A 27,748-nucleotide genomic window follows, 5' to 3' on the forward strand; every position below is an offset into this window, starting at 1 on the left:
ATTGCACCACAACAGTGCGAATGGGTCCTTAAACAGAAAAGTGAAAGGTACCGTATTTATTGGCGTATAACACGCGCCGGCGTATAACACGCACCCCAAGTTTAGAAAGGGAATTTTAAGGAAAAAAACTTTTAGGAGGGAAGTTTAAGGGAAAAAAAAACCTTACATCTATATGCCCATCAGTGTCATCTGCAGCCTTGTCCACCATTGCAGCCTTGTCATGCAACCTTATGCAGCCTTGTCCACCATTGCAGCCTTGTCTATTTTATTTGCCTGTTTTTTATTTTTTTAAATGCCGCCACCGGATGTGTATCTCGGCAGCCTTCGGCTCTTCTCGGCAGCCGCCGAGAAGAGCGGAAGGCGGCCGAAAGCTGCCGAGAACGGCCGAAAGCTGCCGATAATGGCCGAAGGTGGCCTAAAGCCGCCCAGAGGCTCAGAATTGTGGGGATTGGCGTGTAACATGGCGTGTAACATGCACCCACGATTTCCCCCTGCTTTTAAGGGGAAAAAAAGTGCGTGTTATACGCCGATAAATACGGTAAATTTTTGCTCAAATTTGTAAATAGTTTTATAATAGTTGTGACATTCATCAGTCTATACACAGCCCAATCAGAAATGTTTACAATCTACTATCCTCACCACTGCCACATGGCAATGTTATTATACATTTACTGTATGTATCTGTGAATTAAGTATTTTTAACCCCTTAGATCTGGCACCTTCCGACTCTTTAAGGGTTTTTAAAATGGTGGGAGACGGGTCTTATGGTCATGTGACTGCCGTGATTGGCTGTTGCATGATCACTAGTAACTGTGCCGGGAGCGTGCAGGGCGTGTGCTCTCAGCACAGATCTGTCGGCAGTATTGCAGGCAAATATGCAGCCACTCGGTGCCAAGACCAGGCCACCGAGAGGCCATGTGCACTGAGGCACGAAGAGGTTAAGCTGGGTATACACATCTTCAAAATCAGCAGGAACCGGCCTCATTTCTCTCTCTATTCAAAGCCGATTATTAGAGTGGCTTCTGTCGATTGGTCCTGCTGGAAAAACCATGTGCAATATATTCGGGGGGGCGGGGTGGATCCCTTCTGTCAGAATACAATAGTGCAGTGAGAGAGATCATTGTTTGTGAGGATGCAGGGATTTTTTTTTTTCCCCCATTCAACCCAATCAAAGTGAATACCCAGCTTGAGATTGCTAGTGACAGCTGTAAACTCGTTCTAAGGGTTACGGAATAGGAAACCGTTACAATAACAGATCATTAAAATGACATTCTGAAGAAAGCATTTTGATTATGTTTATATTTTAAAAATAATCATAACAGGAAACTTAATTATAATGTTGGAGGTCACAAGCACATTTTTTTCCCATCCAAGTGGAGATTAATGAGCTCTCACTAATCACTTATTTTTATGATATTTGTAGAGATGTTTTAGATTGTTTACATCATTACCAGCACTATTGTCACTGAGTCATCACGCTCCATATACACCTCCACATACCTCTTCAATATATCGTGTCTATTCAATTAGTCATGCACAGTGACGTTTGTTGCACTGAACTATGACTCTTATCAATTTACAAAAGGGTAAAGGGATGTCAATGAGACTAACCTAACGAAAAAAAAATAATACAAATCTAAGAGGACACAAAGAGTTAATGCGATCTCAAAGAGAACCAGTTACAAACATGTTTAAGGAAAAATCTGAATGTTCAGGCAAATTATGATTTACCCATGAAATGTTCATAGCAAATTTTTTTTTATTTTTTTAAGCAGCATTAAAAATAAATAATTTATTTGCAGCTATTGCATCTATTGCAGCTGGTGAAAATAGAGGAAAAAGCCCAAAAAAAAAAAGAAAATGTATGCAGCCACCACATCTAAATATTGGTAAGCTGCAACATATTATATTGGTTTAATACTGCTTAAAGCCCCTTTCACACTGGGGCGGTGGGTGCATCGGCGGTGAAGCGGCGCTTTACCGCCAATTTCGTGGCGCTATTCGGCCGCTGGTGGTATAGCCACGCTGCCCCATTGGTTTCAATGGGCAGGAGTAGTAAAGGAGCGGTGTATACACCGCTCCAAAGATGCTTGTTAGCAGGACTTTTTTTAGCATCCTGCCAGAGCACCACTCCAGTGTGAAAGCTCTCAGGGCTTTCTGATTGGAGAGACAGCAGTGGCTCTTTCAGGGCGCTTTGCAGGCGCTATTTTTAGCGCTGTAGCGCCTGCAAAGCACCCCAGTGTGAAAGGGGACTAAAGCTTTGCTTGCATGAGTGATCGGTCAACTGCTAGATATATACTATATTACTAAATATATTGTGAAGGGCCCATTTGCTTGATACTGCTTTGCATTAATGCATGCATTGCACCCACTTTATTTTATTCATTTTAAATGCCCCCAATGGAGGAAAAATCATTCCTGCATTTTTTCACTGCAGCGCGCTACAACTAACATTAAGCTGTAGTGTAGGTGCACTGTGATGCCATTTAAAATTGAATGAATGGCAATGCAGATGCACATCCAATAAAGGTATGTGGTACTCCATGCATTACCGCAGAGCTGATGGATGCTAGGTCCTGTATGTACTCAGTAAAGCAGTCTGTCAGAGAACTCACCGTGTTAATGCCCGTCCCCGTGCAGCAGTGGCCAATTCCCGTTTTGCTAATGACCATGCGCAGTGTCCCCGACAGAGGCGAACGAGTTCCGTAACGAACGGGCATGGCACCATATATAAAAAGGATCCTTACATGATACCAGTGCTGGATCGTCTTCAGCTTGTTCCCGAGATACCTGACCACTGTTGAACCTGTTACCTTGTTCCTGACTAACCCGGCTTGCTTGACTATTCTCCTGAATCACCCCTGCCTGCTACTTACCTAGACTGGTTATACTGACCTCGGCTTGGACTCTCCACATCGGCTCTGCTTTCTGATTCTGTACCTCGCTGCCAGCACGTGGCCAACTCTTGCCTGTCCTTGACTATGAACCTGCCTTCCGTTCCTGTACCTTGTTGCCAGCCAGTTGCCAACCTTTGCCTGCTCCTGACATTGCAGCATTCCTACTTACCTGCTTGGCTTCCACTGAACACTTCCGGTGACCAGTCTACACTCCCTCCTCTGTGAGGTTCCAGTATCTCTGAGCTCCAGTCTTCAGCCTGCAGGCACCTGCACTGTTTCGCTGCCTCAGCACTCCCTGTCCTCACTACCAGGGGTGTTGAGACCGGAACCATGCAAGAGGCAACCCTCAGCATTCGGACTCCGCTGTAAGATACATACGTGACACAGACTATCATATGTCAATGCTATATTAAAATGGTGAATAAAAAGTATAAGATGCAACTAATGAAAAACGTAGGAGTGTATTAGTGTTTATTTTAAACAAGTACAGTCTGACAATTTAAATATATAAACAGCTGTGTCATAGGGTAACATAGGTAGATGAGATGTTCTGAAGTGGACGGCCCTTGTTCAGAGGAAGTAAAGATGAGATTTCCGTTTGTAGAATTAATCATCAATGATTGGAGGGGGTGCCAGGTGTAACTGGAAGTTCTCATTCTGAAAAACGCTGCTTGATGCAACACCCCCATAGGATGGATGATATGATAAGGATTTTTCTGGGCTCTGAGAACGACATAGTTCTGTCAGTAAAGCCAGCTGCAAGAAAAATGTAAAAGAAAAGACATGCAGTGAATGAATCGCTAAAATTACAGGATGACAATAAGAGCTCATCGATGGAGCAATGCTTGGGAAGGTAAGAGTAGTTATGCAAGTTACACATACATTCACATCCTTGTTCTCTTCACTAAGAAAGCAGTAGAGAAGTCTCAACTATTGGTGTGGTTTACACACAATGTTCTGTATTATTTGCACTGCGGTATGTGGCCCCATAGACTTCTACTGATATATTTATTTTAGTTCTGACAATATCACTGGGATTGACCAGTCGATGGCAGCAAATAAACTGTGGGAGAGTTCTTCAGAATTTCCAACACAGGAAACAATGGAGGAAAATGTAACCCTTTAGATTACTCTTGCCTTCTGAAACATGGCAGATACCAGATTTGTTTTGTTATATACAGTATACATCAAGCTATAGTTTTGTTCATTTTTCTTTAGGCTATACTATCAAAAGTGTGCCCTATTTGTTGAATGCAGTGAATGTGAAAATGTGTATTGGTGCAGTAATAGCGAGGTGGGAAAGTGGCGGTGAGTGGTGAAATGCGCAATGTTGGCTAGTGGGGGAAGTGCATGTTGGCGCAGTGCCCGAGTGGGGAAGTGCGCATCGGTGCAATGGCAGCAAGTGAGAAAGGGCAAGTCTATGCAGTGGCAGCAAGTGAGAAAGTGAGCTTTTGCTGCAGTGAGTAGAAAAGTAAATGTCAATGAAATGGCAGCAAGTGGGGAAGTGTACATCAGTGCTGTGGTGGCAAGTAATGAAATGCAAGTTGATGTATTGGCAGTGAGCTAGAAAGATGAGGAAGTGTACATCAGTGCAGTGACATGAACAGGGAAGTGCAAATTAGTGCAGTAATGGCCAATTGGTAAATATGCATAGGTGCAATGGTGGTGAGTGAGGGAGTGCAAGTCAATGAGATGGTGGCGAGCGAAGAAATGCAAGTCACATGCAGGATGGGTCCCAAGCCAGACTGTGTGCATCCATATTCACACACAGTGTGGCTTGGTCACACCTCTCCTCTCTCTCCTCACAGGATTTGACTGACAGCAGCAGGAGCCAATGGGCCACTCGCTTTCAGTGAAACCTGTCAGAACAGGAAGAGAGGAGAGAAGACCTGCAGCTGGGCACAGCGCTGCATTTATAGAGACTCAGGTAAGTGTTTAGGGAAGGGGATGGGGAGAAACAGAGCCAGTGAAAGGGTTTTTTTTTTTTTTTACCTTAATGCAAAGAATGCAATAAGGTAAAATAAACTTTTGACTTTAGAACCACTTTAACATTCCCTTTTATTACTTTGACTTGCACTTCTTTACTTAAGCCTTGGACTAAGGGTTAACTTACCAGTAAAATCCCATTCTTGGAGTATAGTACAGGGCCTAGGATTTTTAGTTTTAAACCATACTTTATATATGCTAGTGCCTTCAGGTGATTGGACATGGCAAAAAAAGCAGACCAACAGAGGGGCAGGCAAAACAGCAAGCAAATGCCAACAGGCTCAGGTAACAAACAGGTCAGGAAATGCTCAACAGAACTCAGTATATTGTAGCAACTTTTATCCAAAACTGGCATTAGAGGAGGCCTGAACATCCATCTGGTAAAACTTAACAAACGTGTGAATAGAATACCAGGTAGAAGCCTTGAAAATCTGATGAACAGATGCCTGATACTAAAAAGCCCATAAAGAACAGATCTGGCAAAATGCACCTTACTAGGTAAGTTAGGAACGCTATTATTAGAGGATAGGCATGAAGGATGGTGTCTAATCCACCTAGCAATAGTGGAACAAGAAACTGTGAGGCCCCTGCATGAACACTTAGCACCTAAAAGATGTAATGCCATTGCCTAAAAGAGGATGTAGCTAAGAGGCAGACTCAAACAGTTCTCTCCAATGTGCTCTACACAGTGGATAGAAATATGCTTGGGATGTTTCAAACCAGGACATAAGGTGTGAAGGACAATTTCCTAGTTCAAGTGAAAAGAGGAAACAATCTTATGGAAAAAATAGGCATTAAGGTGTAGGGAAACCTTGTTTTTATGTAGCGCTGGGAAAGGCACTTTACAGGATAAGGCCACTAACTCATAGATCCTCTGTGCAGAGGTGGCAGCAATCAGAAATACCATGTTGCGAGTAACATGTAAAAAAAGGTGAGCGCTATAAATCTTCCGACAAATAAAGAACTCAAACCTCAAATAAAACAATGTTGCAGAACATAAAACAAAATTGCGAAATAAAGTGCTAAAAAAATAAAAGAGCTGTCACTTGTATGTCACAAATGTTCATAGATTAAACATCATCAAATGTCCCATCCACACTATTTGCGTGAATGAAACACTTAAAAGTTGGTGAAAAAATTTCATTTAAATCAAAAGCAGGTATAGTTAAATCTAATTCCAATGGTGACTTCACTCCCTTTACCCATTATTTGGAATCTCACTCTATAGAAATATGTGCCTATCTTATTAAAGATAAGGCTAACAGGGCTTGTATCTTCTCCTTCTGATTAGGGCAATCCACCAACACGGCTTCTAAAACCACAGCAATCCTCCACTGTTTCCTTCACAGCTCCAAAAAGACTCCACATGGATGGATGGAGTGGATAATAGGAGACTCATATTGTGTATTACAGTCACCACTCTTCTTTATTAAACACCAATAAATCATACTCGCATAAAAAGTAAAATTACAGGTTCAAACTCCAATATGCTTCCAGAGACACTTCAAATTGTCTCAGACCAGCAAATTCACAGGATCAGATACATATTGCCGGCTGTTGGCTGCTCTGCTCCTACCTGGCTCACAAATCTCAGAAAGACTCACACTGAACTCCTTCCAACTTGGGCTCATAACAAATAGGCTCCACCCCTACATGTTTTGTCCTGTGTGGACATTGTTACACTCGACAAAGTCCACGCAGGATAAATCATGTAGGTGTAAATTACATTTGATCCCATACACGCAACCACCTGCAGCCAAACTGTGCTCTTTCTTTACAGAAATGATCGGCTGCTGTTCATTGTTACTGGCACCCCCATGCATCTGGAAATGCAGCAGGTTTTTGGTTGCGAGAAATTGCATGACTCAAAAGCAGGGTTAAGGATCCAACCAAAGTTTTTCAGAGTTTTCACTGTCCACTCACCACTATCTGACAGGAATAGGGAGGACAGAGCCTTTAGGAGGAGATCATCCAGATAACCCATGACCGCCCCCTGCTGGACTTTCCATAGAGTTTCTTGCTGCGTGCCAAATTCATCTGATCATATGTGAGTGCATTACCTTTTTTCTAACCTGTGTATTGCCATATATGCTACACTTGGACAGCGGCGCTTTCTCTCCCTTATTTTTTTGCACAAAGATTATAGAGCCCAGACCCAGACCCAGACATCTCTAGAGAACCAGGTGACCAGATGGCTGATAGATGTCTCCCCACTCTCACAAGTGGAGATGCTCCTTCATTGGGTAGATGATTGTAGCCAGATTTGGCTGGCTTAGAGTACTAAGTCTTCCCACAAAAATGTGTTCCAGACTTTGGTTTGGAGTTGGAGGCCTGAGGGGGACAAAAGGAACTTTTCCTAACTTCTGGAGTAGATGGTCTACCAGTGGCAGAAAAGGCCTTCTTTTTATGGGCGAGGAGAAAACTCCTACCCCTTGTGATCTACCTAATATACTTGTTCAAGGAAGGACCAAACAGGCATTCTACTTCAAAGGGCAGATGGATCTAGGCTTTTTGTGCCGGGCGGGAAAAGTCCATTCATTTCAAAAGTACGGCGGACTAGCACACACACGGCCGTATTGTCCACGAAATGCGTGTGGGTAAAAAAAAGTCCGCCGGAGCCCACACACGGGCGGATTGTCTGGCAGACTTGAGTCCGCCGGACTTTTCCACTGGATCTAAGAGAATCAGAATTGGAGCAACTGTCCAAACAGAGAGTATTAGGGACATGTGGCGATAGATAGAAGTAACATGTGCTATATCTGATCACAGCAGTGTCAGCACAATGGGGAAGAGTTAAAGGGTCTAAGCCCTGCACTTTAAATGGAAGATGTGTTTACACTCCAACCAAGATACCAAAATACAAGGGATGAGACCTCATAGGGCGGCACAGTGGTGTAGAGGTTAGCACTCTCACCTAGCAGTGAGATATCCAAGACTGCTAAGATGCAATATATTCTACTTTGTTCTTGGGATTAGGTACACTTCTCCTTTTGGTGGTGGGAGGTACCACCTGGGTATGGAGGAGCACGTGACTCACTCCATGTGTCAGTAATGGGCAAGCAGTTGGCAAATCACTGATGTCACATAGGGAAATCGCAGCTTTTTGTAAAGGTTTCAACTAATGCAACTGGTGGCATACACAGGCCTTCACCTTGCTGCCAGCAGCTGAACAGAGTGGTGATGGGAATTGAATACAAAGCATGTACAGTTTATGCTGCTGGAGAATGCTAAAGTTAAAGCAGACCTGTTTTGACCGGTGTGGGTAAAGCACAGGTTTTCTTTATCTTCTATTGCAGATTAAAGTGGAAATACAGCTTACACCTAACTAGCCTTAAAACTGTCCCCTCTTAACATCTATGCTAACTAACCTGTGTAAGAAAGATGCACATATTTAACTATTTTTAGCCTGCTCCAGTCACGTGACCTCCCATGTGTCAGCCCAGCTTTTCTCAACCTTTTCAACACGGAGGAACCCTTGAAATAATTCTCCAGTCTCGGGGTACCCCTGCCAAAAATGAGAAATCTACAACTCATGATACATTAGTGTGATGGTCAGTGGGAAGAATGATCCCTACAATTGTGGTTATTGGGAAGAATTACCTCCTTACAGAGAGCTAAAAAGATCAATGGTGTCGGTGGGAACTTATTCGAGAGGCAGAAATGGCCCAATGCTGAAGGAACCCCTAGCAACCTCTGGAGGAACCCTGGTTGAGAATCACTGTGTCAGCCAGTGGTGGCTGCAGGGGAGAAGAGAGACTGCATTGACAACCGATAGTAAAGCATGGAGAGAGATGACACCCACAGGCTTCAATTGCCCATCCATTGTCAGTGTTCCCTCCTCTCCCATAAAACCACGCTGGCTGACACAGGAGATCACATGACCAACCCGGAGCAGCCTGAAAATAGGCAAGTACATGCAAACCTGTATTACACAGGTTAGTTAGCATTGGTGCTAGGAGGGGTAAGAGGACAGTTTTAAGGCTAGTTAAATGCAAGCTGCAATAGAAGTTAAAGAGAACCTGTGCTTTGCCCACACTAGTCTAATCAGTAGGTTCCACTTAGAATGAAGCAAACTCTAAGTGACTCTAATAAGCAGTAGTTAAAGGATAAAAAAAAAAAAAATATTAAAAAAACATACATTTTATTTTAAAAGTTTAAAAAAACATTTTTTAGATTCACTTAAAAAATAAGAGAATAGTTTATAGCAATTCTAATCCCAACACTTTTGAACAATCAGCAAAGCTCTCTTAAGCAGAGTAAAGAGACTTGTTACTGTACCCGTGAGGTTCCTTTATAAAGACGGCAGAGTTCATTGAATGCCTGCAGCTGATGTGGGTCGAGGACGGAATCAGAGCTTGACTGAAAAAAATGATAAAAACACATAATATTAGCAGAAACAGCTGCTGCTCTGATAGAGAAGCAAGGAAATGCTACCGCTAAAATATTTATTTGATCTTCATTGATTAGCACTCAGCTGGAGTTGAATTATGTTCCTTAGTCACAAATCCAAAATCTGAATCAACGTTTAGGCCAAGACAGATTGAAGAATTTAAAGTTCAAAACCATGCAGTTAGAACAATACAATGGGCCTTATACATACTGGAAAAAGAAAAGTGTAGGTGAAAGCCAAAGCAACCAATCATAGCTTCTCTTTCATTTTATAACCTGCTTTCTGTAGCATACAGCTAAAGAATTTGTCTATACCTATTGGCCACTTCCATACCAGCCTCTATAAACCTCTTCAATACAAGGTATATTTTCAGTGTTCAGGTGCTGTGATGGTTTAACAGAAAATTACTGTCATGCAGTGCTGTAACCAAATGAATTTTATATATATTTTTTGGGAGACAGATAGAGCTTTTCTTGGTGGTATTTAATAAAGACTGTGTTTTTGTTTATTGTAGTAATGAGAAAAAGTAAAGTAAAAAAAAACTGCTTCCCATACTTTCTGTTATAAAACAAAAGCAAACAAACAAACAAAAAAGGCCAGGACAGTACGGACACACCCAAAGTGACCACTTTTTAGAAAGTAGAGATCCAAGGTATTCTTATTTTTTGTCATTATGTTCTGGAAATGAAGAAAATTGCTGGCATTGAGGGGGCTAAAGTATTATTCTTGGTAATGGTGCACTAGATACATTAAAATTACAGGTCATACCCCTGCTTACAGGTGTGTGGCAAGGAAGAGGGGAAGAGGGTAGATGCAGCATCGGTCTGACAGCACTTCTAACACTCAGAACCGAAAGATCAAACACCACGATCACTCAGTTCTCACTGCTCCCCCGCTCTCAATGGAGCGCCGAGCTGCGGAGGGGGCTGGATCGACCGGCTCAGGCTCTTAGTGGCTCGCTGAGAGGTCAGGTGCCAGTCCAGGGATCTGGGAAGATCCCGACTCCATGGTCGTGATAACGCCCGAGCCTGGAGTGACTCTGTGGCATCAGCAGAGTGCGGACTTCAGCTCTCGCTGCTAAAAACGGGTCACAGGAGTGCAAAACAAACTGCACTCATGTGATGAAACAAGCGTTGGCTATACTTCTGGTAGTATAGTTTTTTTTTTTCTTGCTATAATCCCTTATTTTAGATTACAGTATGTGCAAAAAAAAATGCCGCTGTATACCTAATTTCAAAGTGCCGCTCGGCGCTCACGTAACCGTCCGCTGCTGTCTTCCCCCGATCCGACAACTACAGCAGGCAGGGCTGAGAATCCCCTGCTGATGTCAGTCGGGAAGGTCACACGTGCGCCGAGCGTTGCTCTGAAATTAGTATACAGCAGCATTTTTTTTTATAAAAAACACACTGGGGCACATACTGTAATCTAACATAGAGGATTAGAGCGCATGCGCAGGATCTCGGACGCAGACGTGCTCTGGGAGAGCTCTGCATGATCTGGCCCAAATACAGCTAAATTAAGCACAGCCAGCGGGACAGCGGCAACGGAAACGGTAATGAACCGGCGGGCTCAGGATCAGCCGAAGAGGCGTCAGCGCAAAGCCTCGAAATCTTCCGGAGGGACCGGGTTCTCCCCTGAACGCAGGCCGCAATCCAAGATGGCGCCGGGATGCCATGATACACGAGGCCCTGCCTCCGGAGCAGCAGCTTTCATGCGGGAGGGAGACAGTAGAATCCCCCTGGAACTCCCCAGAGATCCATTCTACTCACAATCTTCCGGGGACATGGAGGATGACCAACAGGGTGAGTCCCGTTCATGTCCCTCTTCCCCTGCCATAGATGAGGATGCACAGGAACTGGTGGGCTCCCCCGGGTCCTCTATGGACAAAAATATGGCTGAAATGGCGGAGGCCATGTCCAGCCAGCTTAGCTCTGCCACCGTAGCACCACAGCAAGCATATTATTCCAGGGATACGGTGTTACTAGCCCGGTTCTCCACAATGCTACAACAGGAGCTTTCTAAGGCCTGTACTTTGATTACAACCGATCTTAAACGGGACATTCATAGTATTGGTAAGAGATTTGACATAGTGGAAGCTAAGGTTGAAGGCACTGTCAAAAGGGTTAACCAGAACACCCACATGCTTACAGACCTCCAGGACAGACTAGAGGATGCCCTTACAAAAATTGAGGACTTGGAAAATCGCTCTCGCAGGTATAATGTGCGCATTCGCGGCCTACCTGAAACGCATACAGATCTGGAAGGGGCTATGAAGGAATTGATCCCAGACATTGCCCCACATCACATGGAAATTGACCGCATCCATAGGGCCCTCACTGCCCCTAGATCTGATGGCCTACCTCGTGATGTAATTGTCAAACCACACTATTATCGGGCAAAGGAAAAGTTGATGCTTGCTGCTCGCAATCGGCAGGACTTGACACTTTGTGGGTCACCAATTCAGCTATTTACTGACCTTGCTCCTTCTACGGTGCAAAAGCGCAGGAATCTGAAACCCCTGTTACAACACCTCACCAACAAGCAAATCCGATATAGATGGGCCTTTTCCTTCAGACTATCTTTTACCTATAATGGCAAATCTTATTCATTTTCCACGTTACCGGAGGGTGAAGATCTCCTACTTAGCCTGGGTATTATCACGAGGGACTCACCGGCCTCCTCCCCTTCGACTCAAGCCCACCGCTCTCTCTCCCCGCTTTGGATGGAGCGAAAGCGGAACCCAGCCAGGGATACCCCCCGGAAGACCTGAAAGCGTACTTTAGTGTCTCCCATATAATTCAGGACATACTACACGGAGAAGAAGTGATACTACCATTTTGACCTGATGGACGAACCTGAGTCCGCCTTTGACTGCGCAATTGCGTAGTCGCCCTGTTAGCACAACCATAGTGCAGTTTGCTATTTTTCGGAATAATTTTTTCTCGAAACAGTTCCCTCGTAACTGACTTGAAGTTACTGTGTTATTTTATTTTTATTTTTATACATGTTTTTATACTCTGTTTATTGCCTGAACCTTAGTTTGTTATCCTGAGGGTGCAGAGTCTGTCCTGGCATGGGGCCCGTTAGGGCCCCCCCTGGGGGGGCAGACGCTGGGGGTGCCATTTGGTGCCGGCCCGCCCTGGAGTTGTTGCCCTCGGGGAAGGACAGGCTTGCATGGCCAGTGTAAAACATCAGACCGACAGTATGCAGGACCCGGACCTGCCCTGCTGGCCTGCTTTGGAGCTAGGGCCATTTGGGCTGGATCGGAAATCCATGCTGCTCTCTTGCAAGACTACCTTCCCTCCGAGGAGTGAGGTACCCTTGCTAAGTCCGGATAGGTTATCAAATCCGGCAGGGATTATTTCCCATATTGTTATGCGATTTGCACAAGTTAATTGGTATATGTTTGCGGGCCAATGGCCCTTGTCTTTTATGTTAACTAATCCTTTGTTTCTTTTCTTCCTCTTTCTACCCCCTGTTTTCCCCGAGCTGTGGTCCTGACCCTCACCCATGCATGTTGGTCCTGGAGGTCAAGGGAATGGGAGTCCTGTCTTTTGGAGGCTCTTTCCGCCCCCACAGTATTACAAGGTAAGAGTGCTCTGCCCTACCACGATGGCTAGGTCATACTCATCCGACTTTTCAGTGATCACCCATAATGTACATGGCTTCAAATCCCCAGCTAAAAGGACCAAAGCCTTCCAATTCTATAACAAACAGAAAGTGGATATATTGCTATTACAAGAAACACATTTTTCTAAGACGTCAGCCCCAGGTTATCTTAATGTTAAATACCCGCAGTTTTACTTAGCTAACGGACCCGATAAAGAGGGGGTAGCTATTGCTTTTTCTAGCCGAACCCCATTTACGTCCATCACCGTAATTAAGGACAAGGGAGGCAGATATATCATGGCAGTAGGACGCATTCATGACCAACTCGTTTCCTTTGTGTCTTATTATGCCCCAAATTCAGGACAGGTGGACTTTTTTAGTAAGATGTTGAGGATACTGATGCCCAAGGTCCAGGAACAGGTGATCATGGGAGGGGATAGCAATATACCGCTTGACAGAATTATGGATAAATCCAACCCTGACAGACCTGCTCTCAAAAGACCGCCGACTGGGAGCAATAGGGTAGCTAGACTGTTACATCTATATGATTTAATCAATGCATGGCGAGAGAGTAATCCCACTACTAGGGATTATACACATTTTTCACAGGTGCACCGCACTTATTCCAGGATAGATCATCTATTGGTCCGCACACTTCTACTCCCGTATCTGACATCGGTGAAAATACTGTCAACCCCCTGGTCGGGCCATTCTCCAATTAAACTGTCTTTGACAGGGTTGTGGTCTAAAGCTTCCCCGGCCCCGTGGCGACTAAATGCCAGCCTGTTAAAGCGGTAGTAAACCCGCAATTTTTTTTTTTTTTTTTAAACCTGCAAAGCAAAAGGCATAATGAGCTAGTATGCACCGCATACTAGCTCATTATGAAATACTTACCTTAGAACGAGGCCCCGACATCTGGCCCGATCCACGCCGAGGGAGCCGACATGCTCCCTCGGCGTCTCTTCCGGGTATCGCGGCTCCGGCGCTGTGAGTGGCCGGAGCCGCGATATCGTCACTCCCGCGCGCATGCCGGATTTTCACGGAGAGAACCCCCTTGTGCGCATGCGCCGCTGCATACCGAGGGGAATATCTCCTAAACCGTACAGGTTTAGGAGATATTTTTTTTCCCTACAGGTAAGCCTTATTATAGGCTTTCCTGTAGGTAAAAGTTAAAAATGTGGGTATACAACCACTTTAAGCGACCCCATTTTGCACACTGAAATAGAAAAAGAACTACAAACGTACTTTACTGTTAATAAATCCTCAGATACGTCACCCACGATTAATTGGGCAGCCCATAAGGCCTCGATTAGGGGCATACTGATACAAATAGGCGCTAGGCAAAAGCGGGCCCGCGAACATGCAATTCGGCAACTAGAAGCCAATTTAGACCGGCTGATGCAGGAACAACATACTCACCCGCATTGCGACATAAGACATAAGACATAGGATTAATGACGTTAGACTGGAATTAAACTTGGCTTTGATGACTCAGGCAGAAAAACATATTAGCTGGTCTAAACATAGGTACTATACAATGGGTGACAAACCGAACACCATGTTAGCCAGGAAACTAGTTCCCCGACCCCATACACCCACATTACCTAAACTAAGGCTCTCCACGGGTCGCTCCACTCAAAACCCCGAACTTATTCTGAAGGAATTTCACGATTTCTACTCCAAACTATATGGCTCACAGACCAAGTATGACCCTCGTTGGGCCGATACCTTTTTCCGTGACGCCCCACTACCCCAGTTGACGCGTGCCAACGCAGACCTGATGGATGCTGAATTCACAGACCTAGAGGTCTAAATGGCGATTAAATCGTTACACCCCTTAAAGGCCCCTGGACCAGATGGTTTTACGGGCCATTATTATAGGAAATAACAGGATATATTGATTCCTCACCTGTGTTCTTATTTTAACAAGCTTCGGAGGGGAAGTAAGATACCCTTACATGAAAATGTAGCATATCTCAGTGTCATCCCGAAGCCCGACAAGGATCATGGGGACTGTGCAAACTATCGTCCGATTTCCTTGATCAACACGGACCTAAAAATTCTAACTAAAGTTTTGGCGTTTAGACTTAACACCTTCCTGCTGAACTATATCCATCCCGACCAGGCCGGCTTTGTCCCGAACAGACAGTCTTCGGACCAAACCCGTAGATTAATCAATCTCATATCAGCAGTGCAGTCGGACTGGGACGGTGGGGGCACTAGACGGGGTATGTTGCTTTCGTTGGACATTCAGAAAGCGTTTGACTCCCTCTCTTGGGAATATTTATTTGATGTACTACACAGGTATGGCTTTTGGCGAACGCTTTTTGACTCTCCTCAGAACGCTTTATGACACTCCCTCGGCATCGTTGATGCTACGGGGATACTCCTCTCAGCCTCTTCCGATTAGAAGGGGCACGAGACAGGGCTGCCCACTGTCCCCGCTCCTGTTTGCCCTTGCGATAGAGCCACTGGCTATTAGGATCAGGGAGTGCCAGGATGTCCAGGGGATTACGTGTGGAAATAGAGAACATAAATGCTTACTCTTCGCTGACGACCTACTGCTAACACTGACATCACCAGTTACTTCCCTCCTCAATTTACATGCAATCCTACAACCCTTCTCTGAAATTTCGGGGTTAAAAATTAACCAGTCTAAATCTAGAGCGCTCAATCTCTCATTGTCGGAGGCCACACAGAAGGCTCTTGAAAGCTCATATAAATTTAAATGGGAGCCAGAGGCACTGCCATACCTTGGTATCTATTTGACCCCGGCGATTCAGTCATTGTATAGGAAAAACTATCCCCCACTATATAAAAAAGGAACTGAGGATCTAGCGAAATGGCAGGTTCATCCCCCATCGTGGTTCGGCAGACTACACTCCATTAAAATGAATGTGTTGCCTAGAATATTATATTTGTTTTGCACTCTACCGGTGGCTTTACTACGAAGGGATCTTCAATTACTGCAAAATGGAATTCTTCGGTTTATTTGGGGAAATAAGAGGCCCAGGGTGAACAGAAGCACAATGTACACTCTAAAAAAAACATGGTGGGCTGGGCCTGCCTGATCTGAAGAAATACTTTCATGCGGCTCAGCTGGCCCACCTCTCCAGATACCATTCACACCAACCACATGCTATATGGATGGACATGGAATCTTATTCCTGCCGTCCTTCACAGATTTCGCAGATAATGTGGCTTCCAATGAAGGATAGACCACTGATATTGTGTCCCACTCTGTCACTGGCTCTGGCTATATGGGACAGACTGTCGAAAATACATAAATTCAAGTCGCCCCACAATCCACTAGCGCCATTACTGAACAATAAAAAGTTCACCCCGGGCCTCTCTCCTCAACTATTTAGTTGGTGGACAAATAAAGGGCTACTGCGCATCCCTGATTTATGCGACCATAGGGGCATGCTTTCTGAACGAGCTCTGATAGATAAATTTGCTATGTCGTCCTCGGAGAAGTTTCGATACGCCCAACTGCACCATTATGTGCAGGGTGCGGCCCGCAGGGGGATCTGGGGTCCCTGACTTCCATGGAACAGCTGAGTAGACAATATGACAAAATTAGAGGCCATTTATCGGCTATATATACAATACTGAGGGGTACCGCGAAGAAATTGAGTTATATGATCCAATGGGAGCAGGACCTTCAGGAAACTTTTGATTTAGATGATTGGTATATACTCTCTGAGACGGCATATCGCTCACTCACCAACAGATCAGCGATAGAGGCAAACTATAAGGTTTTGTTAAGGTGGTACATGGTCCCAACCAGACTGGCCGCTTTTGTACCAGGGGCAACGTCCCAATGTTTTAGGGGCTGCGGCCAGGTGGGGACCACCTACCATATTTGGTGGTCATGCCCGAAGGTCAGAAGGTTTTGGATTAGAGTGTATAACTTTGTCTATACAATCACGGGCTTGAACCTGAAAAAGTCGCCTAAGCTGGCCCTCTTGGGAGGTAAAGCGGTAGAGGCCTCCAAGTATCAGCAGAGGCTCCTCACCTTTCTATTTATTTCAGCTAAGATTACCATAGCAAGAAACTGGAGGTCTGCTGCATTGCTGATAGCACAGCTCAAACATAAAATGTCATGGTTAATGCTCAACGAGCGGCTATCCGCACTGTCTCAAGACAGGATGGGAATGTTTCACAGAATATGGGACCCTTGGATTGTCTACCTAACGATCCCAGGGCACACGTTGCTTAATGGTATTATGGCAGAAAGGACTCAAGAAGCCAGGACCACAGCTCTCCCCCAATTCTCTTGCTTCCCCACTCTCTCCTATTCTTTACTCCTCTCTCCCCTTCTACTATTGGGTCTTTCCCCTCTTCTTTTCTGCTTTTTGTTTTCTCCTCATCTCTCATTGAGTGGTGCTAGTTGCCAACAGAGTATTTTAAGAAATGACCGGTGAATTACTCACTTGTGCACTATACTAGATGTAATACTTAGCCGCATTGATGAGAATTTTGTTTGTTTTGTATTGAAAACCTTCAATAAACATATTGAAACATAACATAGAGGATTATACTAACAAAACAGTAATTTTAGCAGCAGGAGGGGGGTGGCGGGCATTGACACAGCTGACGGGGGGGAGCAAGGAGAGACAGCAGGATGATGGTGGCACATAAACTGACCACGGTATCAGGGACTCAGCAGCCATGATAAACGTGGTCAGTTTACAGAGGGAGGGGCAGCACCAGGCAGGATCAGCCAGGTATTTTAGGTGATAGAAAGAACCAAATTACATAGCACACAAGGTTTATGAATCTGTCAACCCATTTCATGCTTTTTTTGAAGCTGGATGAACTGCATAGGTAAAGATGACCTCTTGTTTCTATATCCTTTTGTATTCTTTGTACACAGTACACCAAAAATGTGCAGGTCATACACAGAGGGAGAAGGTGTTAAATAGGTAATATACAAGTCACAGCAGAGACATAGGAGATCAGATTTATAGGAGAGGATAGGGAGGTTAAAAGGTTTAAAAACCTCTCACTACAGTCTGCTGCTGCAGCCTCTGATCTTGAACTAATGACTAATTTCCTCATTTGTTCCTCCTATTCCTACCTCCTCCTTTGTTAAAGATGGTAAGGGAATGGGGGCACAAATGTAAACACTACACTGTTTACATTGCTAGGTTCGGGTCACCCCATAGCAAGCTGCTCTCTGTGGGGGTAGAGAAGGGAGGAGCCAGAAGCGCCAGCGAGGGACACAAAAAGGAGGACCTGGCTGCTCTCTGCAAAACCGCTACACAGAGCAGGTAAGTACATGTTTGTTATTTTTTACACACAAAAAATCCCCCAAAAAACAAGACTTTAATATCACTTTAAAGTAGCACAGTGCTTAATAGGAATCACTGCCATTGTACTCACTCTCTCTCCTTTTCTGAAACTCAAAATGATTGAAAATGAAACATGGTATATTCAAGGCCTCGTTTGGCTAGATGAACTCCATGAGGATAAAATACCCAAGACCATGGCAGTCCCGAAGAAGTTGTTTAGCATACCTGCATCCCCTACCTGCAGCACAATTCCCCCTCAGGCCTGGAAATGCTGTTTTGCCTGATAATTTAGAGAAAGGTAACTCCCTATTTTACAACCTTCTTTAGCAAAACTATTCTTTTTTAAAATGAACCCTATTCTGATGTGGGAAGCAGAGCTCTACCAATTCTATATGACCCCAAAATGGTTTACAGCAGGGGTGCCCAACCAGTGGCCCGCGAAGCCCTCTGATGTGGCCCGCGACCTCCTGCTCTGGGATGGTGGGTTGGCAAGCCCAGATTACAGGTTGTCTAACCACCATGCCAGAGCATCAGTGTTGTGAATGAAGCCAGCGGTAGAGGAAGCAAGCAGCTGCTGAGCAGAGCTGCATGCTTCCTGTATAGCACCGGCTCCTGTCATAGGTAGAGTGATACCAAATGGGACAGCAAGTTTATTACTTAAATAACAGTGTGTATACATACTGTTCTGCAGTGGTTACTGGGCTGCTTTTAAACTGATCCGCAGATGTAGCACAGTGTCCTTATCTGAGCTAATAGCTTATCTGCACTGAGCCATAGACTTCTGGTTTTACCTGTGGGTTTGGTGCATTTTCAGAAAGTGCACAACACCTGCAGGATATGATATAACTCTATGGCAAAGTACAGCTAACCTGCAGGAAAGCCAAAGGTGTGGGTAGGCCGCAGACCATCAGTGTAAAAGTAGCCTTAGGCCCCTTTAACATGATCTGACTGACCCAATCAGACCCTCCATTCACCTCTATGGAACAGCAGATGTAAACAGACTTGCGTGTCCGTTTACACCTGCCTCCTTTCAATCCAATCTGCTAAAAAAATGGAAAGTAGATCCATTTGATCAGATGAGAGGGCCCATAGAGTAGAGTGGGCTGTATCTATATCCACTTTGCATACGCAGAGTGGACACAGAAATGTCATCTGCTCATTGTGGCCCGTGACTGGTTACTAAGTCGCTTAAGTGGCCCTCGCTCTTCAAAAGGTTGGGCACCCCTGGTTTACAGCTTATAAATATACTTATAGTATCTTTCTTTGCATCAATTATTGGAATCTAGCGCAAAAGATAGTGTCTCACTGGTACCTAACCCCATACCAAATAGCTAAATTCTACCCCTCTAATTCCCCCTTTTGCTGGTGGAGTTGTGGACAGATAGGCAACAGCTATTACATTTTCTGGACATGCAAGAACTTGAGAAGCTTTTGGAGAAAGGTGTTTCAATTCATATATAAAATTACAGGTATACCAAAGAAACCAGACCAGTCCCTGGTGATTTTGAATCTAGACAAAGACAACTTCCCTAATACTTACCGCATGGTCATAATCCATGTCTTACTGGCAGCTAAAACTGTCATAACAAGACACTGGAGAAAGGAGCTAGCTCCTAATCCCTCAGAACTCCTAGCTTTAATTAGGATAAACTATGCAAATGAAAGATCATTATCCTTGAGATTAGGCTCCCAGGCTATATTTGAAAAAGAATGGCAACTGTGGAAGGAATAGAATGTTTATTTTTAGTTCCCTAAATTTTCTATAGAAACGTATTGACATGAAAGTAGCACAGTGCTGAATAGCAAAAAATGCCCTGGTCATGAGGGGGGTAAAACCTTCCGGTGGTAAAGTGGTTAAACAAATAAATGAAAAGCAGCCTGTCTTGTTAATGCCAGCTGCACTGGCGAAAGATACTTCAACTTTGAACACTTTTGGTTTACTGGATACGTGCAACCCCTACTGCATGCTGCGATTCCTCCTGATGGCCACTGCATCACTACAGCTCTGCAGGAAAAAAATACATAGTGATCAGTGGGTGGGATGACAAAGAACAACTGGGGATACAGGTATCCAAGGAAATGTCAGTTGTTGAAGATTCTTTAGCTCTGTAACTAGGGCTGCAACAAACGATTATTTTCATAATCAATTATTTGGCCGATTACTGTTACAATTAATTAGATAAAAACCTCAACAACAGTGTGGTGTATAATTTAGTTATATATACTAAAAAAAAAAGACAATTTATTCTTACATATCTATATGCAGTGCCAAATATAAATAACCAGTTTATGGTTAGGGAACAAAATATCTAATCCACTCTCAGAAGAACAGAAAATGTATATAAAGGGATGCACCAATACCTGTTTTTTTACCGGCGAGTAGGAGTACCGATGATTGTGCTCAAGTACTCGCTGATACAAAGAGATACCTTTGCAGTGTGATTTGAGCCCATACATACAGTATATACAACTTAATATATATATATATATATATATATATATATATATATATATATATATATACACATATACACACACACACAAATAAACACATATAGATATACTCAGAAGTCTGATATATAGAGTATTTTAACTAGGAGTCAGACTTGAAGCTGTATGAAGGGCGGAGGGGGGGATATAATTCCTTTATATTAAAGTAGTACTAAAGGCTGAGACTTTTTTACATGGATATAAACATTCTAAAGATAATGCACAATACTGGCTCTCTGGGTTCAGATGTTGATTTTCCTGCACAGAGTCCTTAAAGTCATTGTAAATGTTGATTTTATTTAACTTTTTTTAAACAAACTAGTCATACTTTACCTGCTCTGTATAATGGTTTTGCACAGAGCAGCCCCGATTCTGCTCTTCTGGGGTCCCCCACTGGTGCTCTCTCTTTTAGAGTGCCCCTACAGAAAGCCTCAAAGTATAGTTTGGAGTGCCCTATAGCATAGTAAAAAAAAAAAACTCTGCCTTAAGAATCACTTTAAATCACTTCCTTCTTCTGCCCAGGACTACATGTCCCATAGGGCATTGCTCCTCACACATTCAGATTCACAAGTTCTCAGGAACTTACTGATATGTAGGGACGGTGCATTGAGCTGTATCTGTGCTGCACTGTGTATACGGACATGTATGGACGGTGTACTGAGCTGTATGTGTGCTGCAGTATAATTCCTGATATGTAAACAAATAATGAATTCTAGAAGCAGGCCAATTAATCGTTTCACCAAATAATTGATTATGAAAATAGTTGACAACTATTTTCATAATCGATTATGTAGATTATGTGTTTTAGCCCTATCTGTAACATAATAGTAATGTTCAGAGAAATGGATGGCAGGACAAGTTTTATAACTTCTTTCACAGGCTGCTTTTGTTTTTGTTGGTGACAGAGCTGCTTCACTTCAAGCAGGTTTTGCATCCCCATACAAGTCTATGGGAAGCCAAAACCCTTTGAAGCAAGTGAAATACAGATAAATACAGATCAGAAGGAAACCAACAGCTAGTTAAATACCTTTCAATTAACTGAATGACCTCAGAAGCAGCTTAAACTGATGCCATCGACACAAGCCAAAAGCCGGCCGTCACAGGTCCAGTATACAGTATCTCACAAAAGTGAGTACACCCCCTCACATTTTTGTAAATATTTTATTCTATCTTTTCATGTGACAACACTGTACAAATGCCACTTTGCTACAATGTAAAGTAGTGAGTGTACAGCTTGTATAACAGTGTAAATTTGTTGTCCCTGAAAAATAACTCAACACACAGCCATTAATGTCTAAACCGCTGGCAACAAAAGTAAGTACACCCCTAAGTGAAAATGTCCACTTGCTTGCTTGGAGACACGCATGGCCAGTCCATCACCTTTGCCCTCAGCTTCTTTAGCAAGGCAGTGGTCATCTTGGAGGTGTGTTTGGGGTCGTTATCATGTTGGAATGCGGCTCAGTCTCCGAAGGGAGGGGATCATGCTCTGCTTCAGTATATCACAGTACATAGGTATAATTTATAATTATTGTGCTGTCCTATGCTTAAATGATATCAGATATATAATAAAATACCCCAAATAATAAACCATAAACAGCTGCGACTTTGCTGCTAGATACACACACACAAACAATTTACCAATAATAAGTCGCGCTTTAAACTAAATTACTGATGAATATAATAGTGTGACTTTGTGCAAACTAATGCATAAGAGTGTGATTGATCAAACTAATGAAGGATAAAAATTCCTTTCGATTTAACAATCAATACATATAATATTGTGAATTGGCGCAAACTGATACATAAAAAGGTGTAATTAATCAAAATGATGAAGGGCTGAAAATCCATTCAACTAATCAAAAATAAAGATGTAAGTAATTAGAGTAATGGAGAATTGAGAGTCAATTTAAATAATCAAGCAATATCCTTGCTGCAATTATCACACACAACACCCGAGTAGTGATATGGAAAAGGATCTGTCCTCCACCTTCACACAGACTGCCGCTTACCAGCTCATATGGCTCTCTTAATTACAGGAGATTGTGCGCGCCTATGGCTTGCTTAGTACCCAGCCTGGGCCTTTGATTGATCTCGGTAAAGATCCTATCACCTTTTCAGGGGTTGGTGGCTCAATCAAGGGCTGTATGGCCGATATTTCCCAGAAAACATCATAATGAGAAGGCTTACATAGCGTAAAATTATATAGCATTTTTTAAATAAAAAGATAAAAAGTATTGCATGTACATTTGCGTAGTATCTTCATAGGCAAAGTACATGTCATCCTGAGGCATGTCAGGTGGGACGAAACGCGTGGGAAGGAGCGACGTGCTGACGTTATTGGTACACACGGAAGTCCCAGAATTATGGGCTGCTACAGAGAGCCGGCTGGCTTTGCAACATGTATCTTTCTTTGCAATATGTACTTTGCCTACAAATATATTATGCAAATGTAAGTGCAATACTTTTTATCTTTGTATTAAATAAATGTCATATAGTTTTACGCTATGGAAGCCTTCTCTTTATGATTTTTTCTGGGAAATATCTACCATCTACCCCTTTATTGAGCCACCAACCCCTGAAAAGGTGCTGGGATCTTTTCTGAGAGCAACCAAAGGCCCGAGCTGGGTACTAAGGTATAGGCGCACACAATCGAAATAAAAAGCAATGGCTCCCTTGCAGGTCTTCCTTCTGGGTTCGCTGGCTCTGTGTGTATGAGTGACCGGGGCGCCGCAATGACATCACCCCCACGTATGCACAGAGGAGTCCTCGGCTTCAGCATGGAGATCTTAAGGTCTGGCATGGTGCCATCCCTTCCCCCGAATATCTACTAAAGAGTGCAAGTTTAGGAGATATTCACTGTACCTACAGGTAAGCCTTATTATAGGCTTACCTGTAGGTAACAGTTCAAAAGTGGAGTTTAATTTCACTTTAACTTTAAATACAAAAACCTCCCCCCTCTCCTCATGTACATAGAAGGGAGTTTTTGTAGTTTACAAAAGATAGCTTGAAAAGCCGTTACCATTGTTTGCAATGTCAGTTCAGTTCACAGAAAGCAACATATACTCTGCACTGAAAAGGTATATTTTTTTACTTGCAGAAAATATACTTAGCCTGAACAAAGACAAATGCAGCCACCACATCTAAGGACTGGTAAGCTGCAATATGTTACATTTTACTCTTGGGTTTAGATATCCTTTAACCACTTGCAAGCTCTCACATCATTGGCAACACAGTGCAATCAATGTGCCGCTATCATTTTGGATTAAAAAAACAGACCAGATCAACAGAACCTACCACCATCCACGTAACATATATATATGTTAACTGTTGCTGGTACCGTAGGTTGCTTTGATCCATTCAATTGTTTATGCAATCCAAAGCCAAATGAAAATAGTTGAAACGGCTAGAAAGATATTTGTCTTAGCCCAATGCTGCCCATACACACAGTACTTTTTTGGCCTGCCAATCAGCATTGGATTACAAAAACAGATCGGATCAACATAACCTACTACCATCACTGTAACAGAAATATATTAACCACTGTTGGTAATCGCCTTGATTCATTCAATTGAATATGCAATCCAAATCCAAATGAAAATAGTTGAAATAACTAGAAAATGGCTGTATGTAAGGCCAGCATAGGTCTTGGAAAACACTCTCAGGAGAACAGTGGTGGCTGGGATATTGGAATGGGAATTATTCTTAGAGTCAACCCAAAACTAAATAGCGACTGATCCAGCCCAACAGTAGCCAATAAAAGTAAAATAGTAAATGGTGTTGCGCTCCACACAAAATTAATTAAATCTAATAATTAATAGATAATCGCATAAAATCTTAAAGACGCACTCATGCGATTAAAATTACTTTAAATTATAACTACAAACTTTTGTGCTAAAATTTATACCAAGTGATTAGTAGAGTGTTCAGAATATAACTTATTCCTAGTTTTGTTCATAAAAAGAAGATCTGAATGATCTATACAATCATAATAAAGTGCAAGTGGAATAATATAGGTAAAAACGCAAATCCTGATAATAACACTTCACAAGAATCGTGACATCAAACAAAAGTGTGACAGTCCATGAAAGTACATCCAAGTGCCAACGTGCGTACAGAAAACTTGTGTAAGAAAAGAATGAATACACAATAACAGAATATATATAAAAATGACCAGTTACACTTACCGGTAACTGTGTTTCTGGGAAGTCTTCCAGGACGGCACCCTGAGAGATGACTGGTCCACCTGACAGGAAACACAATCAATCAAAGAGGTTAAAAGCCCCCGCCCCTCCCCGTGCTCCTCAGTTGTGACAAAGTATTGACCCACACCAGTGCACGAGAGTGAAGAAAACCACACCACACCACCACACTCTATACCTTAATTTATACCTAAAGAGAACGGGTGGGAAGTAGGCCTGCCGTCCTGGAAGACTTCCCAGAAACACAGTTACCGGTAAGTGTAACTGGTCATTTTCTCAAGTCGTCTTCCAGGACGGCACCCTGAGAGAGGAGCAAGTAGCTCAGGCCTACCTTAGGGCGGGACAACCGCTTGCAGGACCTTCCTGCCAAATGCCAGATCCTGAGGGGACAGTAACTCCACCCTGTAATGCCTCAGGAAGGTGTTCTGGCTTGTCCATGTAGCGGCTCTACATATCTGCTCCACTGAAGCTCCGGCCCTTTCTGCCCAAGAGGTTGCCAGAGATCGCGTGGAATGAGCTTTCAGGTCCCTAGGAACTGCATTACCTGACTGCTCATAGGCTAAAGCAATGGCATGCTTAATCCATCTAGCTATGGATGCTTTGGAGGCTTGTTGGCCCTTCTTTTGGCCAGAAAAATTAACTAAAAGATGGCTGGACCTTCGAAACTCCTTAACTTTTTCTAAGTAGGATAATAAACAACGTCCGACGTCCAGACAGTGAAAAGAAATTTCCCTCTCATTTTGGGGATTATTACAAAAGGAAGGTAGCACTACTTCTTGAGTCCTATGGAACCTGGATGCTCCCTTAGGGAGGTACAGGGGGTCCTGCCTAAGTATAACCCTGTCCTCAAATAAACGAAAGTATGGTTCCTTGACTGAAAAAGCCTGAATATCGCCTACTCTCCTGGCTGATGTAATAGCAAGCAGAAAGGCCAACTTAAAGGTGAGAATCCTGAGGGGCATCTGGTCTATTGGTTCAAAGGGGGGCCTTGTTAAGCCCTCTAACACCAAGGTAAGATCCCATGGTGGGAACCTAGACACCTGGACAGGGGACAACCTCTCTCTGACCAAAAGGAACCTCTTGATCAGAGGATCTAGTGCCAAGCGTCTCTCCAAAAAACAGGATAAGGCTGCGACCTGTGCCTTAAGTGTCTTGGTTGCCAACCCCTGCTCTGCTCCATCCTGGAGAAACTCCAGAATGGCCGGGATCTCTTGCTGTGAGGTCCCTCTCACCTGACACCAGCGAGAAAAAATCCCCCAGGTCTTAGCGTAAATACGCCTTGTGACCGGCTTTCTACTAAGGAGGAGAGTATCCACTACTCTGTCCGACAGGCCCTTCTCCCGCAGGTTCTGCCTTTCAAGAGCCAGGCCGTCAGCCTGAAGAAGCTGGGGTCTGGATGGCAAACTGGACCCTGAAGGAGAAGGTCGCGCCGAATAGGAAGGTGTAGAGGCGGGGCTATGGACCAACCCTGCAGGGTTGGAAACCAAGCTCTCTTGGGCCACCAAGGGGCTATCAGAATCAGGGCGCCTTCCGAGAGAAACAGCTTTTGAAGAACCCTCGGAATTAGCCCCAGGGGGGGGAAGGCATAGGCCAACTGGAAGTCCCAAACCTGGGCCAAGGCGTCTATCCCCTCTGAGCCCCCCTCTCGGGCAAGGGAAAAGAATCTCTTTACCCTTCTGTTCTTTCTGCGGGCGAACAGATCTATCTCTGGATCGCCGAACTGCCGACATACCAGGGAGAATACCTCTGGATTCAACTCCCATTCTCCCTGAAGAATCGGCTGACGACTGAGATAGTCTGCCTCTACGTTCAGGGACCCCTTTATGTGGACTGCGGAAATGGAGATAATCCGATGCTCCGCCCAGCCCATGATCTCTAAAGATAGAGCCAGTAGAGTTGGAGATCTGGTGCCCCCCTGATGATTGACAAATGCCACTGCCGTGGCGTTGTCTGATAGGACCTGAACTTCCTGGTCCTTGATCCTCCTTTCGAAAGCCTTAAATGCCTCCCCGATGGCCAAAAGTTCTCGAAAATTTGAGGATGTCTTTCTCTGACTCATGTCCCAGGAACCCTGGGCTGTTAGATCCTCCAGGTGGGCCCCCCACCCCCAGGAACTTGCGTCTGTTGTTATCCTGAGCGGCTGAAGCTGACTCCAAAGGAGACCCCCCTGAAGCCTCTGAGGGTGAAGCCACCAGTGAAGAGAATCCTTTACCTCGATCGGAATGGCCACTTCTACTTCTAGAGAAACCCCTTTCCTGTCCCAAGAGGAAAGGAGGAAGTGCTGGAGGGTCCTGGAGTGCAGCTGTGCCCAAGGAACTGCTGGGATAGCTGCCGTCATCAGGCCCAGCACCCTCATAATCCCTCTGTATGGATATGTCTTTGCCTCTAACAGAGAAAGGACCGCTGAAATTATACCCTCTACCTTGCTCTGGGGTAGAACTAACTTCTGTTGCGCAGAATCCACCAGGAATCCCAGATACATTTTCGTCTGGGCCGGAATCAGTGAGGATTTTTCCTTGCTGATGATCCATCCCAGGGATTCTAAGGTCTCCACTACCCTGGCTAGATCCAAAAGGAGCTGATCCCGATTCTGATTGTAAATCAGAATGTCGTCCAAATAGGGAATCAGCGCTACTTCCTGGAGATGCAGGAAGGCCACTACTTCTGCCAGGATCTTTGTAAAAACCCTTGGACTGGATGCCAGCCCGAAGGAGAGGGCCGCAAACTGCCAATGCTGAACTCCCTCTGGAGAGGCAATTGCAAATCTTAGGAAGACCTGATGGTTCTGAAATATAGGGATGTGAAGGTAGGCGTCCTTTAAATCCAAGGTTACCATGAACACGTCCCTGAGAAGGTGTCTCCTGAGAGAATAAACACTCT

The 27,748-nt window shown here is 44.1% G+C and overlaps 1 protein-coding gene across 3 annotated transcripts in view; it reads right to left on the reverse strand.

Moving 5' to 3' along the window:
* Nucleotides 1-3,351: 3,351 nt before the first annotated feature.
* Nucleotides 3,352-27,748, reverse strand: part of VPS8 (VPS8 subunit of CORVET complex) — a 350,033-nt gene continuing 325,636 nt past the window's right edge. For all 3 annotated transcript variants that reach the window (XM_077448451.1, XM_077448450.1, XM_077448449.1), the window contains 2 exons: nt 9,162-9,242; nt 3,352-3,653 (listed from right to left, as the gene is read on the reverse strand). In XM_077448451.1, coding sequence (XP_077304577.1) covers nt 3,504-3,653; nt 9,162-9,242 — 231 coding nt within the window. In that variant the 3' untranslated portion in view covers nt 3,352-3,503. The remainder of the gene's footprint in view (nt 3,654-9,161; nt 9,243-27,748) is intronic.

This window comes from Lithobates pipiens, unplaced genomic scaffold (assembly GCF_037356315.1).
Source record: "Lithobates pipiens isolate NorthernLeopardFrog02 unplaced genomic scaffold, aLitPip1_a1.2 Scaffold_22, whole genome shotgun sequence".
NCBI classification, from domain to species: domain Eukaryota; kingdom Metazoa; phylum Chordata; class Amphibia; order Anura; family Ranidae; genus Lithobates; species Lithobates pipiens.